This window comes from Triturus cristatus, chromosome 12 (assembly GCF_964204655.1).
Source record: "Triturus cristatus chromosome 12, aTriCri1.1, whole genome shotgun sequence".
Classification (NCBI taxonomy): Eukaryota; Metazoa; Chordata; class Amphibia; order Caudata; family Salamandridae; genus Triturus; species Triturus cristatus.
Genome location: NC_140595.1, coordinates 173,051,624 through 173,067,079, shown reverse-complemented (window position 1 = coordinate 173,067,079; position 15,456 = coordinate 173,051,624). Strand labels below are relative to the sequence as shown.

The 15,456-nt window shown below is 46.5% G+C and overlaps 1 protein-coding gene across 1 annotated transcript in view; it reads right to left on the bottom strand.

Moving 5' to 3' along the window:
* LOC146773007 (gonadotropin-releasing hormone II receptor-like) overlaps window positions 1-15,456 on the bottom strand; it is a 329,569-nt gene that overhangs the window by 49,431 nt on the left and 264,682 nt on the right. Inside the window, exons 2-3 of the mRNA XM_085639932.1 lie at window positions 7,899-9,418; window positions 2,975-3,179 (exon numbers count right to left, since the gene is read on the bottom strand). Of these exons, the coding sequence (XP_085496058.1) occupies window positions 2,975-3,179; window positions 7,899-8,477 (784 nt within the window). The 5' untranslated portion in view covers window positions 8,478-9,418. The remainder of the gene's footprint in view (window positions 1-2,974; window positions 3,180-7,898; window positions 9,419-15,456) is intronic.

The following is a 15,456-nucleotide window of genomic DNA, read 5'->3' as shown; positions in this document are numbered from 1 at the left end:
CTGGCAGAATATCCTCAGTCCAGAAGTGTTCTAAGTATATTGTGTCAGAGGTCCAGTACTTATACCCATATTAGCCTTTGAAGTAGAGAGACTTTAGACAAGTGTCTTTGCAGGGCACGAGACCTTCATCTTACTGTCCCTGGCTCCAGACACACATCAGGGAAGTATGCAGCTCTTTGTGTGGGGTATGCACAGCTCTATTTAGGTGCATGTGTCAGCTCCTCCCACCACTCTAGCTCAGTAACTCTCGTCAGCCTGTTGATCAGTCATCAGGATATGCAGGGCACACCTCAGCTTCCTTTGTGTGTGACTGTCTAGAGTGAATTCGCAAAGCCCAACCGTCATCCAAAACAGACTTGTATTCTAGGGACAGGCAGAGGCACAGAATGCTTAAGTAAGAAAATGCAACTTTCTGAAGGTGGCATTTTCAGACCTGCAATTAAAAAACCAACTTCACTAAAATATATGTTTTTAAATTGTGAGCCCAGAGACACCAATCGCCAATGTTCTATCTGCTTCCAATTGGAAGATACACTTGTAATTTGCTACAATGCAGTTCCAATGCTAACCTATGGGAGAAATAAGCCTAACTAATTTAGCAGTTTTTCACTACCAAAATATGTAAAACATGCAAGTATGTGTCCTACTGTATAAATACACTGCACTCTGCCCATGGGGCTACCTAGGGCCTACCTTTGGGGTGCCTTACATGTAATAAAAGGGAGGGTTAGGGTCTGGCAAGTAGGTTAACTTGCAAGGTCACAATGGCAGTTTAAAACGGAGACATGTTCTGAAGGGCTACTCATGTGGGTGGCACAATCAGTTCTGTAAGTCAACTATAAGCATTTGATGTACAGGCCTTGGGCACATGTAGTGCACTGTACCAGGAATTGGTAAGCAAACTAAATATGTAAATCACAGAAAAACCAAATACTAGTACATTTTAGACACAGAGCACATGTACTTTAACACTGGTCAGCAGTGGTAAAATGCCCTGAGTCCTAAAACCAGCAATAGCGAAGTTCAGCGCACAGCCGAAAACAGGTCAGGAGCAACAAGACAGGGGAAGCCATGCCAAAAGATGCCAGGTCTAACACTGAGGAACATGTTCTTCTCAAACAAATTGTGTGCAAGTATCTTGAATGAAAAATGCATGAGAGCTATGCCCTTGCAAGCATTTTCAAATGAGATACCCTCAATGGTATTCCACCTAACTTAAGACATTTTCCACACATTTATGGAAAATTAATCATATTTCTTGAGATAGCATTTTGCAGATTTTGCAGCCTCCTAGTTTACTGATCGATGTATGATTCACAGGTCTTTCCAACTCCATTAGCAATCCTTCTAACAGGAATCAATGACTGTTGCAGCACCCCCAAATCAATAGTACAAGAAAAAATGCAATTTCCAGTCCTAATGACTTTATTAAATAAGGGATTCAAGGTGGATTGCTCTACATCAGTGGTTCTTAACTTGTGGTCTGAGACCCCTGGGGTCCGCGGGGTCTACTCAGGGGGTCGGTGACTGTTTAATAAATGAAATATTATTTCAATGAATCAATTACAAATCATAAAGTACATACAAATAGGGAAGCAATATTGAAAATCTGAATCTTTTTTTCTATATTTCATTGTAAATTACTCAAAATGTTTCCATATTTGAGCATTTGTTTGGTGTATAATTGTTTTTGTATTTTTGTGGGTTGTTTTGAGGTCCAAATTATACAAGTTGCTTAGGCTGGTGGTCTCCGGCTTCCAATAATGGTTCAAGGGGTTTCCCTGGATTCCAGTAATGATTCATTGGGGTCCACAGAAGTCAAAAGGTTAAGAACCGCTGCCCCATATATAGTGCTTTGCAGAGCATTACACCAAACCAGACACTTGTGTTATTATTGAAATTAAGAATTGAAGACCCAGGTAAATTATTTATGTGCTAAAGATATCCATCCTTCTTTTTAATCAGGTTTGAGCGTTGAGTGAAGAAAGCCAAGATGTAGGCACTGCTCATCCACGGGAAAATTGAGCATAGGGTTTTAGCAGATTTTCCTTAGATTCACATTTTTAACCAATTTTGCTGAGGGAAAAAAAACAGCTAGAAAGAGACAGTGATTAATTTGTAAAAGAACGAGTGCCAGTGCCCCAAGTTGTGCTCGGAAGCTCGTGTCAGGCGGTACTAAACAATAGCGTGCCGAATACCAAGGCTGCATAATCTTTAATCCACCTCAGGTTTTTTAATCCGTTACCTGGCACCGACTTCCCCTTTATGTCACTCATATATGGTCCTCCTTTCTCCCTTTGTGAATATTTATCTGCCTTTATCTCCCTCCTTCTTGCTTCTGTGTTTGTTTTTCTCTCTCTTGCTCTTGGGAAATGTCTTATAAGGAAAAATAAGTGCTGGTCCCCAAAAATGAGTGGCGGTGGCACGCAGCGGCAACCACCGCCTCAAATTAAGCATTGAAAGGGGAAATTATTGAGAGAATGTTTGAAGGTTGGAAACAGTAATGGACAGAGGTGCACGGATCAGCAGAAAACAGAGAATACTCGACAGTCCAGGTCCTTAGAATCCCAGACTTTGGAAGCTTCACCTTTCTGGACTTCTGACAATGTCATACTATCACCCTCTGTGAAGACTCTGGTGCAAGGATTTTCAAAACCCATAGCAAATTTATATTTTGACATTTGTGCGTTCACTTTTCCCTGGCAACAATTCCTATTTGGAGACAATTTGGTAATCTGGTGCCCTCTTGTGGCCATGTGTGATGGTGCCACAAGGTAGGTGACCCAATGTAGCACTGGCCCTAGGTGGGAGGAGAGAAAAAGACACAATAAAGCAAGACTTCCGTGAGAAGCAAAAATGGTATGTCGAGTGAGTGGAAGGAAACAAGATAAAAAGGCATGTACGGAAGGAGAGGCAAGGGAATAGAGGAAAAACAAGTAAGAATAAAAGAATACACCCAAGGGTCGAAACTTACCACAAGCTTTCTTCATTTTTCGGGATATTTCCCTGAGGATGCGAGAGTAGCACAGCACCATGATGAGCAGGGGCAGGAGAAACAGGCAGGCGAAGGTGAACATATTGTAGAGCGTCTCCTGCCAGTGCGCCTTGAAGCTGCCCACCGTAGCGCACTGCACAAAGTGCACGGGCTGAGAGCGGCTCACCGTACGGAATACGACCACCTGCGACAGAACAGACCCAGAGATGAAAACACCAGTTAGCAGCTGGCCGCGGAGAGCCGCCAGAGAGCCACGAACAGAAACGAAGACATCGCCAAGGAATCTAATCTCGCGTTCTCGAGATATCAGAGAGAGATGGCATGAATGCATAACTATAGAGCTCATTGTAGTGCCTGCTACAGCAGAAACGGCACTAGAAGTCCGCTCTTGTTCATTTTCATAAAACTTTCATCTCGCGGACAGCTCGTCACGGCATCCATTTTAAGAGCTCCCTGCTTGATTGAAAGAAGCTTTTAATATTGGTTTATACAACGGATATGTCTGTATTCTAATTATCCCACTTCCTCCAAGACTAAAATCACCCCAGTTTCCCCAATTTCTAATACCCAGAGCCACTGGAATTGTGCGATTCTGCGGTCACACGGTTTTCCGCACAATTATGGATTCACTGCACTTGCCACATTGTGTGGGCCAGTGGAATTCTGCGATTGTGCAGCCGCAGCGTTTTTCGCAGAATTATGGATTTGGTGCATTTGCCACATAATTCACAATTTCCTGCATAATCTGCAGCTTTTAACAAAAAAAATGCTTGCAGTTTAAACGGTTCAAAAGGTACTAAAAACGCTGAGACAAAAGTTGCCGCCATTCGCAAAAATTGATTGGTCACCTTTCTGTTTCTTATTTCAATATTTAAGTGTTAACCCAGTACTGATGTGGTGCAGCCTATGCCCAGACAGTGTTAACAAGTGTAAAAATGGGAAATTAATGACGTTAAAATTGCATGGAATAGCCGCGTTGCAGCACATAATTTGCCTCTTCGTGCTGCATAATTTAGTCAACCCTGCCACATAATTTGGCCCTCCTCTGGCACATAATTCCAGTGGCCCTGACTATCGGTTGCATAATTAACAGATTTTAACACAAAAACGGAGTAGATATCCAGAATGGATCAAAAGTTGCATAAAGCCAGTGTGCTTCTACTGGTTCGTAGACAGATTACCAACTCAACCTTTCATCCAAACAATTGCTCGCTGCTGTAAACTGGTACGACTGAAGTGAAGTTTTTACAAAGGCAGTGTTAACATTTGCAAAAAGACATAATAGTGAGGTGAAACTGCCACAGGATCTGATGTATAATGCCAAATAATTTGCCTTCTGTTGCCACATAATTTTCTCATCTCTGCTGCATTTGATACTCCATTTCTTCATAATCCCAGTGGCAGCCAATATCCCATGGCGGTCTTTTCTCACAAACTTGTATGGTACTTCTCCGAGGCTCGGGTCCTCACACCCTATGGTCACTGTTAAAGTTGTAGCGTAAAGTGTCCTTTTAATTCACAGTTCGTGAGCGCTAGACAAAAATGTTAAATAAATTAACTGGGAGAGTAAATCAAACTGGTGATGTCTGTTTCATAAACCCTTACGGGGTTAGGGTTGAGGTCAGGGCGCGCCAGCCTCTTATGGTGGAGGAGTTTTGCTCTTGAGGGCCAGCACTGTTGCCATCCCATTCCCTGCATATTTTGTCTAGCTTTTACTTCATCATTGTATACTTTTATAGCGCCTCGAAGATACAGGCGTCCGGCATTAATGACTGTGCACGTGTAAGGAGCAGGAGGAAGAAATAAGAACAGGTGAGTTTTCATCAGTTTCCAAAAGTGAAGCAGATCAGCTGTGTCCAGTAGGGACTTTCAAAGATGGCAGCCACTTTGGCTAAATTATAGGCCGTAGAAGGGGGGGTCCTTCTACCGCGGCACAATGTCTGTGGTCCTGCCAGGAACGAATAAGACACTTTACCCCGCATTTTTTACTCCGCATTAACTTTTACAACGCAGGGCTTTACAACGCAATCTATTACAATGCATTTCCCATTCCACCGCAATTATTATTCTAACTCGAGGGGGGGGCGTTACTTTGGGGAATGTGTTGTAACAGTTTTGCGGTGTAAAGCCCTGCGTTGTAAAAGTTAATGCGGAGTAAAAAATGCGGGGTAATGGCATTCGGAGTAAAGCATGCAGGGTAAAGGATGTTTCCCGCCAGGTACGTGTTGTCCATCACCCTCACTGCCCTGAAGGAAGACTGCCCACCTTATTTAGAGATCTCTGACTACCTGGAGGAAATCCCTTTTGCCTTAAGAGCAACCACCAGTGGAGCGGTTGCTCCGAAGGATGAAGAGTTTGATGAGTGTGCAGCACAAGATATGATGGACTTGTTCAAGCATTGAGCCATTTTCCTACCTGGGAAGGAAACCTAATCCTGTGATGGTCGCCATTTTCCTACCTGGGAATGAAACCTAATCCTGTGATGGTCACCATTTTCCTACCTGGGAAGGAAACCTAATCCTGTGATGGTCACCATTTTCCTACCTGGGAATGAAACCTAATCCTGTGATGGTCACCATTTTCCTACCTGGGAATGAAACCTAATCCTGTGATGGTCACCATTTTCCTACCTGGGAATGAAACCTAATCCTGTGATGGTCACCATTTTCCTACCTGGGAATGAAACCTAATCCTGTGATGGTCACCATTTTCCTACCTGGGAATGAAACCTAATCCGGTGATGGTCACCATTTTCCTACCTGGGAAGGAAACCTAATTCTTTGATGGTCACCATTTTCCTACCTGGGAAGGAAACCTAATCCTGTGATGGTCACCACAGGGGGCGGCGACCATCAGTACATCACTATGACTTGGTGGCCCATCACGGAAAGTTTATTCCAACTGTAGCGCTATCTGAGGCTCAACCATTATGAAATTGTGGTTCTCCCACCTCTAAACAGGAAGAATTAGCGAGGACATAAGAACCACCGATTTCCACCAGTGCCTTCACTCTCCCAAACAATATATGACCATCTATGGAATTTGATTGCAAATTTCCAAATGTGTTCTGCACCACCGTGAGGTTGGTCTTTATCCATCTTTCTCATCAGAGGTCAACATTATATTAGGATATACGCAAAGCATTTTCACCATAGATAAAGTTGCAATGCCGCTAGCATGCATCAATCATCTACATCACACTGAACCCTACTTTTTCTCGGGACAGGCCTTGAATTCCCTACATAAACTTAAGAATAGTAGGTAGTGTGGTATAGGGTTAGCGTTGTTATCCTAGTGTATGGCATTTAAACAATAGCAAAATATATTGAACACAGAATAGCCTCCCAGGAGAAAGTATCACAAAATCATGTATCTTGATTGTAGTTGAAAAAATCTTTTTATTGAGAATCACTTGTTCTTTAAAAGCACCACACAATTGCTTGCCAATGCCCTGAAGATGTCCCAAGAGGGATGAAACGTGTTGGCAAGCAATTGTGTGGTGCTTTTAAAACAGCGAGTGATTCTCAATAAAAAGATTTTTTCAACTACAATCAAGATACATGATTTTGTGATACTTTCTCCTGGGAAGCTATTCTGTGTTCAATATATTTTGCTATTGTTTAAATGCCATACACTAGGATAGTCACATAACACGAACACTCATCTTTCTCGGGTGCAGGGTTAATTTGCAGTTGTCAATGGTGGTGGTTTTGGCCACCTATTTGGGATGTATGGGGGTCACATTCCAGACCTGCTGCATCGAGGCATAGTGCTGATTCAAGAGGCCTAATAGGTAGAGACGTTTGGTGCTGGACCTTTGAAAGCTCTGACCCTCTTTCTTTTTGTGTTGTTATTGTCATTGAGAGGGGAAATTTGGTAAATCCTCTTGTTTTCAGGATGTGAGCATTATTGTTTGCTGTAAGACAGGAAATGCCCCTTATTTAACCAAGGACTGTGATTAGGGAGGGTGCTAGCCTTGGGAATTTAAAGTCTAATAAGCTTTTGTTGCAACAATCAGACTTTTCACCTTACTCAGAAAGTTATCCAGTGTCTGCCAGCTCACACATTTAAAATGTAATACATGTCTCCTGCTTGATTTGAAGCTACAATCATTAATCCTTTCCAGAAATGTCTTCTTTGACACATTATCCATCTTTTCAGTGGTTTTTTAAATTCTATTTTATGTCCGTCTATAGGGATAAACCCAAGGAAGCTGATTTTTTGCCTGTATTTATTAAGATGTATTTCTTTTCTGTTTTCAGTGAGGCGCCTAAGGAAATATGTTTTACTTCACAAGTCTTCATCATGTACAATTTACCTGAGGAGTCCATGTGGTTAGGTGGCACCAGGCCTGTAATGCCAATAAAGGTTTACACAAAAGATCTTCTGTTGGTGATTCTTTCTCAGGCTTCCATTTTGTTTTAGTTGTGATTTGTGGTGTGGAAGTTTTTTTTAGCACGATACTATTCCGATTATTAGCCTACTCATAGTTTGTGGACATTCCAGCTTTCCTATGTTCAAGCCCATGCAGAGTTTTTACCCCCATATTTCTAATTAAGTACTAGTTGGCACTAAAAATTGTTGTGTGATTTTCTCACAAGATAACTTTTTAAACAGTTTTTCTCAGATCTTTGCAACTAGATGGATAAAGGTGATCTTTTTTCACTAAAACAATTTTAAATCCAGAATGTTATGTGAAAACCCACATGCAGGAAACCTCAGGAGCAACGGGCAGTAATCTTAGCATTCATAAAAATTGAGGGATATTTGCGAATGAAAAACTTTGCAACTGTGTACACCCCTTGTTGTGATACGTGACATTGATTTCACAATATGTACATCACAGTCACACCAATACTTTTGCAAAGAATTTTGGATGAAGATGAACCTAGTTTGGACTTACCTGGGGAATAGCCAGGAGAACGCTCAGAATCCAAGCCACACAGAGCATAGTTTTGTTTTTCCGTTTCGCCTCCCCAACACCAAGAGGGTTCAAGACAGCTGATTGTCGGTCCAGGCTGATCACCACTGTGACAAAGGCAGACGCGTACATAGCCACAAGCTTCAGGAACATGAGCACTTTGCAGGCCAGGTCACCCGCATACCACTGCACCGTGACATTCCAGATGGCGTCCAAGGGCATGACGATGAATGTGACGAGAAGGTCTGCCATGGCAAGGTTGATGATCAGGATCCGGATGTGGGATTTTTTCCTGTGCTTGTGAGTAATGGTCCATAGGGCTGCAATGTTGAAGCACGTCGATGACACAAAGAGGATGCAGGTAATTGCCACCCGAACCTTAGCGGCGGTGGAGAAGGTGGGCAACACAAATGATTCCTCACTAGGAAAAGTGACATTGTGTTTGGGCAATGGTGCAATCTGGTCTCTCGAATGTCTACAGCTTTGATTTCCTCCTTTGACCCCGCACATCATTGGTGAGTAGGTGGGCTCATTTACCTTGATAAGGACAGTGATATTCATTTTTGATGCCACCTGAGATGAATGTGTGTCCTATTTTGAGATCATCTCACCACGCAGACGCCATTTTGAGACAAATCCTGGTTGCATGGAATAAGATCATTGGGGATATTTGTTGGGCTTCACACTTTCACCCGGGTCACATAAAACATGGAAGCAGGTGGGGATGTGGAAAACATGTGCTTTGGAAGAGTTATTTGCAGATCCAAGATCCTCGTCGCCATGTTTGATGGCTGAAACAGAAGTGGAAGCTCAATGCCTGAGAACAACATTGATCAGCGCAGTTGTCACGATTGCCCAAGTGCTCCGGCCACTGGAGGCACCCTTCCCCTTTAAGAGCATGTAGATAGACGGGTTAGGTTTGATGCACTTAGACGCCCTCAGTGTGCAGCCCCATCACACCAGCCAAGACGCTCAGATCTCATTGAACGCTGACCCCATGAGACAGACATTGACTCTATCGGCTGCTAGTTGGTCTGAATTACATTATCACTGTAGGCTTTTCTGCCTGGTACTTGGTCGTGTCAGTACTTGTCCAGACTAGAACTGTTAGACTGAATATGAGCAGACACAGCAATATCTTCTAACAGCAGGAACTCAACAGTACTTCCCATCTACATCATACTGTGAAGAGTCATAGAGTCATCACGTGTTTTCCCTGAACTTTCCCGCTCAATGCTAGTTTTTTACGGCTGCAGTGCGGTTGGCTCTAAATGTGCCAGCAGCTTCCAGCCCGCATCCCCTCAGAGGTCCAGAGCAGCTCTGCGCATCTCACTGCGGCTCGGCTCTCTCGCGCTCACTCTCCTCTGGTGACTCACTGACTGTTCGGTACAGAATGCTCACTGGAACAGATGAGGCACCAAACACCAACCCCCGGGGAGCTCGGTTCCTTTCCATTTAGGATTCCAGGACTGCCTCTTGTTTCCAGAAAACAGCATCTCCTCCTGCAAATATCAGAAATGACACGTGTTTAGACATTAATCGCAGGTCGCCCAATTCTCTTACTGCCCCCTAACAGATTCCATGACATCTAAAATACAGCAAGGGCTGCAGGCAGAAGTCACAAAACAAATGACTGTGCCGGAGAATCTATGCTTGGCCCGACCGGTGGGGACAAGAGCAGCCATTTTGCAATCTCTGCAGTGCGATGTTCTATGCATACATTTTGTATCCCCACCGGGGTGCTGGGAAAGCTACAGGCATGGAGACGCATGAGGCTCTAAAACGTTCCTTTTCAATCAGAGAGGATGTGGCCTGAGGGCTAGGGTGGCCGACCTCGAATCTGGGGAACTCTGTTCGGGTCTCGGCAACGACACTAAACATCCTGTGATTCTGGGCAAATCACTTAATCTTCACGTGGCAAACAAAAATGAATGTAACGTAACTGGTGCTCGTGTAAAGCCCTCTGATACCCTCGGGTCAAGTTCGCGCTATATAAAACTACGAAAAAAATAGGGCTGGCGTGTGAGTGGGTACAATACATAGAAGAACATACATGGAACAACTAGTAGATAGGACACTATAAGCGGCTCTTGACTGTTACGAATTTTAGCTGCACTTTGGTAAACCACATAATCTCCCATAACCGGTGGCACCCCACAAGAATGTCCTCACATTCTCTACCATCTGGTCCGCATATTGCCTATTGGGCAATGCAGTCTTATGTCAGTTGAGTACATTAAGTTAAGGTTGCACTGACCTTTAAGATGGGGCGTTCGAAATGCGTGAAATTGGATTGAGAGTATCTACGAAAAATTTGGTTAAAAAATAGGCAAATTATGCGGAATTACGTGAAATGCAAATCAGCCCTTTCGTGCTGCATTTCAGTATGGAATACCTCCTTGCTTTCATATTTTATTCGAAGATGAGTTCCTTGCTTAAAAATAGTGAAAAACCTCAAACTAATAAAATGTTTTGAACAAAAAAAGTGCAAAAAAAGCACCACAAACAATAGCCTCTTGCATTCTTTGACTGTGGATTTTTTTTTAATGTGAATGGCGCGTTTCACTGTAAAATTTAATTCATAAATACTCGGAGTGCATAGCAGCGTGATTTTGGGAATTTCGCATAACAACGTAATGCAAAATCCCCCAAATTATGCCAGCATAATAAAACATTCACCCAGGCTTAATGTTTCTTTCGCTGTGCTCTGCATTTTAACTTTGGAAAGTTCAGCTCATGCAATAAAGCCCACATTGGAAGAGAACAGGAACTGGGTGGCTGGATTACTGAATAATTACTAGACAGTGATCCGGTGGCACTGTGATTTTAAGGGTCTAGGAACCCACAGCAGACAGTGCACCATTTTGAAATCTTTTTCCTTATGCCTGCCCCATTTTGTAGGATCCAACAATCATTCCCAAATGAAGTGTAAATTGTAGTTTGGACGAGATAGTGTAGCTAAATCCTGTAACTTTTAGGTGTCACAGAGGGATAAGCGAAAATTAAATATCACCTGCAAAGTTTTACAAAGTTGACACAGTTCACTCTTACTTAGGGGTATATTCACAAGAACATATGATAACAACCACATGAGTAGTGTAACACAACTTTCAATATCGCAGCCTATCGCGGGAAAATAACCCTGTGACAATATGAGATTCACAACAAGGCGGTAGCATGCGATAGTCACCAGATAACGCACCAAATGTCCGCATCAAAATCAACGCCACGCCGCATAAATGCGATACGCGAACGCAAAAAAATGCGATGAGGCCAACCGTGGTACAAAAAGTAGAGAAAACCAGCCACAGGCCTGCAAATCCCACACATATGGCAGAACTATGCACTATAAAAACCACCGAAAAAAATACACCAAAAACAATCCAAAGTGCGTAGCAACATGGATGCACCCTGACAAAGCGCAGGGGCCAACCCGAACCCCACAACCCCCACAGACTACCAGCAAGGAACAACGGGGCCGGGAAAGGCCAAGGAGAAGAGGGAGTGGAAGACGGGGTGCAGATCGCAGGAAAACATGACCAGTGTCATGGAGGTGACAGAACACCACCAGCAACTGACCCACAAGCAGACCATGTGGATTGCAGGCGGATTGCCGAGGAGGCCAATCCAGAAGGCCAATAGGCGCCGGCATTACTTGACTACCTAAACCAGGCACAAACCCGCTGCCAACAGGAAGGCAGCAACGGTGACAGGAGGTGGCAGTCCAGCGCCACCGGAGGAGCTGAAGGAAACCCAGGCCACAGTCATCAGTGTGGAGATGGTGCAAGGAGTAGGGAGTACGGACACAGCTCGAGAGGACCTGACACAACATCAACAGGGAGTGCAACGAACAGGGACTGGGGGGACGGGGGAGTGGGCACAATGGCATACATGCACAACGAGGTGTACCACACTGCACACCCACAATCACACAGGTCCATGGCCCAGATCCCCTTGGCACACTACAGCACACACACATAGCACGAACAGCACACCCACATTGACAACAACGAGGAAAACGTGCATAGCCGACACTGCAGAACAGAGGACACAACTGGCTCCGCACATGCACAGAAACATGCTTACTACATCTGACAGAGCCGGAAGCTGTGACATGGAAATGTACGCGTACGACCTCACATCCGTCATGTAGACCAAATGTACACTGTCCCGCAGAAGAATCCTGCACCCCCAAACAGTCACAATGTACATTGCCATACAGTCTGCATGCAAACCTGCACAATGCGCCAACATATATGTCAACACAAAGTCAATACGCACCTCCCCTTCACATCGCTGAGGGGCATACAACACATTCAGCAGAGCACAGAATACAACACATCAGTGATACCGGAGAGGAACACTACACCGTCGACACCGACGCCCTACAACAGCACATGGATATCTCATACAACCCCCCACCAGGACCCGGACAGCCAAGCTACTCAGAGGAGAACACCAAGCCTGCAACAGACCACACAGCAAAAAGCACCCACAAGCACAGCTGGCTCACGACACTTCACCCACCCACACATCGCACCCCAATGCCATGTTCCTGCACACCAAAAGGAGGTGGCCCAACAGGTGTGGGTGGGGGCCGAACCCATGAAATGCGAACCAGGACACATACGTAGGTGTCCATCACCCTTCAGGGTCCACCAACACCCCACCAAGGAGACCCACACTGCCATAGAGACACATGCAGATGCACATTCACAGTACGGAAACACGGGCAGGGGCGCTTAAATAGAAGTCACACATCCATGTTGTCTCTGCGTACAACGGCCTTGGACACTCCCCTTACGAATTGAGTGGGGGACGACAAAGCTACATGTTCAAGCTACAACCCGCTGCCTACGGTGACACGTCTGCATCCGATGTACAGAGCACAATGTAATATCATAGGGCCCAGGGCCCTCATGCATACAACAAGACCACAGGGACACATGCCAATATCATTTTGAACTGGCTACAGGCACATGCGCCCGGCCCCTTTATTGGCAGGGCCACATGTACAGTGACGTCTGTGCTGGATGTGTGTGGGGTGAGTGCAAGCCAGCCTGCACGGAATGCTTGGTGCTGGCAACATTGGACACCAATGCAACGGAAACAGAAAACACATGTATAACAGAGTCAACTGCACAGCAACATGGAGGAAGACGGAGTAAGGACAGAGTTCACCCGAAATTCAGTCAGGAGGTTCCGTGAGTTGCAGTGCACTGAGGTAGGAGCACTAGAGATGAGCCACTCATGTGAAGGCTATGCTAGGATTGTGTCCCTTCGTGTTAGACCTGATGCAGATGCAGTGGGGTGTGTTACACCTGCATAAACTTCCTCATCAACGTCCCAGGTCTCCCACACTGTCTGAGGTGACAGTTGCATGCGCAGTCCTCAGCGCAATACCCAGTAATTGTTCCTGGTGTGTGGCTCGACTACCACCTCCAGTCTGCATTCCTGCCCTGGGGATGTTGCCTCCTGCCCTCCCATTGTCTGTGCCATCTCCCGTCCGCACACTTGACACATCTTCCTCATCATAGTCCCAGCTCTTCCCCACTGCATGAGGTGACATTGCTGAGCAACATCTCCACAGCACAAATGTCAATCAGTACGGGACAATGGCTTGCGGTGCACTGAGTCACTGGCATCTGGAGTGCTGAGCAGGGTATCAGACCGATGGTGGCATCCACGACTGGTCTGAGCAACTCCGTAAGTCTGTCAAGACCACTGTGTCGACTGTGGCAGATGGCTGTTAGAGGTGGTCCTTGCGGTGGTGGCGTGTGCCTCCTGTGGTGATGCCACGTCCGGGCCGGTCAGGACTCGATTTGGTGTGTGAGCCCTGCTGGGACGCTCTTGGGCCCAGAGGCTGCTTACAGCGCAGGGCCACAGAGAAATGGCGTTGATGATCCCAAGGCCAACGCTTCAGGGGCCATCCAATTTCTCAAAAGAAGGGGTCCGGGACCTGACTAGTACAGAGTTAGTGGCCCCGGATGCACAGCGGCCGGCACAGGCACCCAGCCACGGGACGGTGCAGTCAGATGGGCCATGCGACCTGAGCGGGTCACCATCAATGTCCGAGGTGTATGTTGCGGAGGGTATCGGGGGACAGTGAAAGGTGTCCTCCAGGGCATGACGCTGAAAGGTTTGATTTTATCCGGGAGCAGCAAATGGAGGAGTGGAATGCGACAGCCTTGTTGCCACCACCAATTCGGTATCAGCTACATGAGGATTAAAACTGCCCCCTGGTCCATAGACTCAGACGCCACCAAAGTTAGACCAGAGAGTGTCCATGATTGTCGGGGAACAGACTTAGTGGCACCGGGGCTGAGAGGGGATGCAGTCTGCGATGATACCAGTATGCTGATATGAACTCAGCCAATGCAAAATGAAGAGTCTGTGACCGCAGTGTAGGCCGGAGGCGGCAGTCAGCACGGGCCATTCACCGAGTGTAGCCGGCATAGGTTGTTCAGGTTCAGTGGCACCACATGTTCGCTCACCTCCTTGTTTGTGACCCGGCTTTCTTCCGGACTGAGCCGCATCTTCCTCTTACTCCTCTCTGTGCAACCACTGGTGTGGACTCTGCCATTCGTGATTTGCGCCAAGATGCTGGATGTGGAACCTACTGGTCCGCAGGGTAGTCCTGGTCCCTCATTCACGTGTCGCAGGCTGGCATTGAACAGGGTTAGTGGCACCACGTGTTGCAAATAGCCCAAATGGAACTATGCCTCACTGATAGGGGTAGGTCTGGTGCCATTCATGAATCTGGACACATTTTCGCACATGTGACCAACTGGGCCGAAGAGTAGTCCGAAGGCGGCAGTAGAGTTTGTCAACGAGAAAGGACTAAAGCGGGCCTGTGTCGTGGAGGCCGTGATGGACTGAGGAGGCTGCCAAGGTCACGGCCCTCGGGCTTGGAGCTTGCGCTGGCACGTGGTGGGCCCTCCTTGACACACGTCGGTGTCGGCAGGTGATCAGTGTGGCCTGGCTGCGCAGGGGCGGGCCTGACGGGTTTGTGGTCCCGTGTGCTGGGGTCCGGCAAGCGCACAGCATCCCAGGCCACTCCGCTCACGAGGACGGTCTCGGCCTCATGGCAGGGTGAGAGGCGCTTCCCTGGCAGAGACGTTGTGCTTTCCGGAAGAGGACCACGCCCAGGGCTACGTACTTTTTATTCACACCCCTACGCTGGCGTGGCATACGCTGGGCCATCCCACTCCGGTCACACTTGGGGAGGGCGTAACAGGCAACATTTCCGCAAGGTCCCCCACTGGCTGGGGTGAAATGGTTGCGTCCACTGTCCACTAGACTCCATACACCAGAGGTGTGTGCCGCCATGGATATGGGTGTGTTTTGCATACTGCGGCCTGTCCAGCACATCTCCGCCATTCTTGGCATTGCGCACTTTCCCTATCATGGTTCTCCTGAATCCTTCACACATGCCTGGTTGCCACCTCTCCCCACATTTGGATGTTGTGTGGCTGAGGTGCCATGCCGTTGATGGCTCATGTTCACGGCTTGGCCTGGTAACCATTTTGAGTTGTTCTGT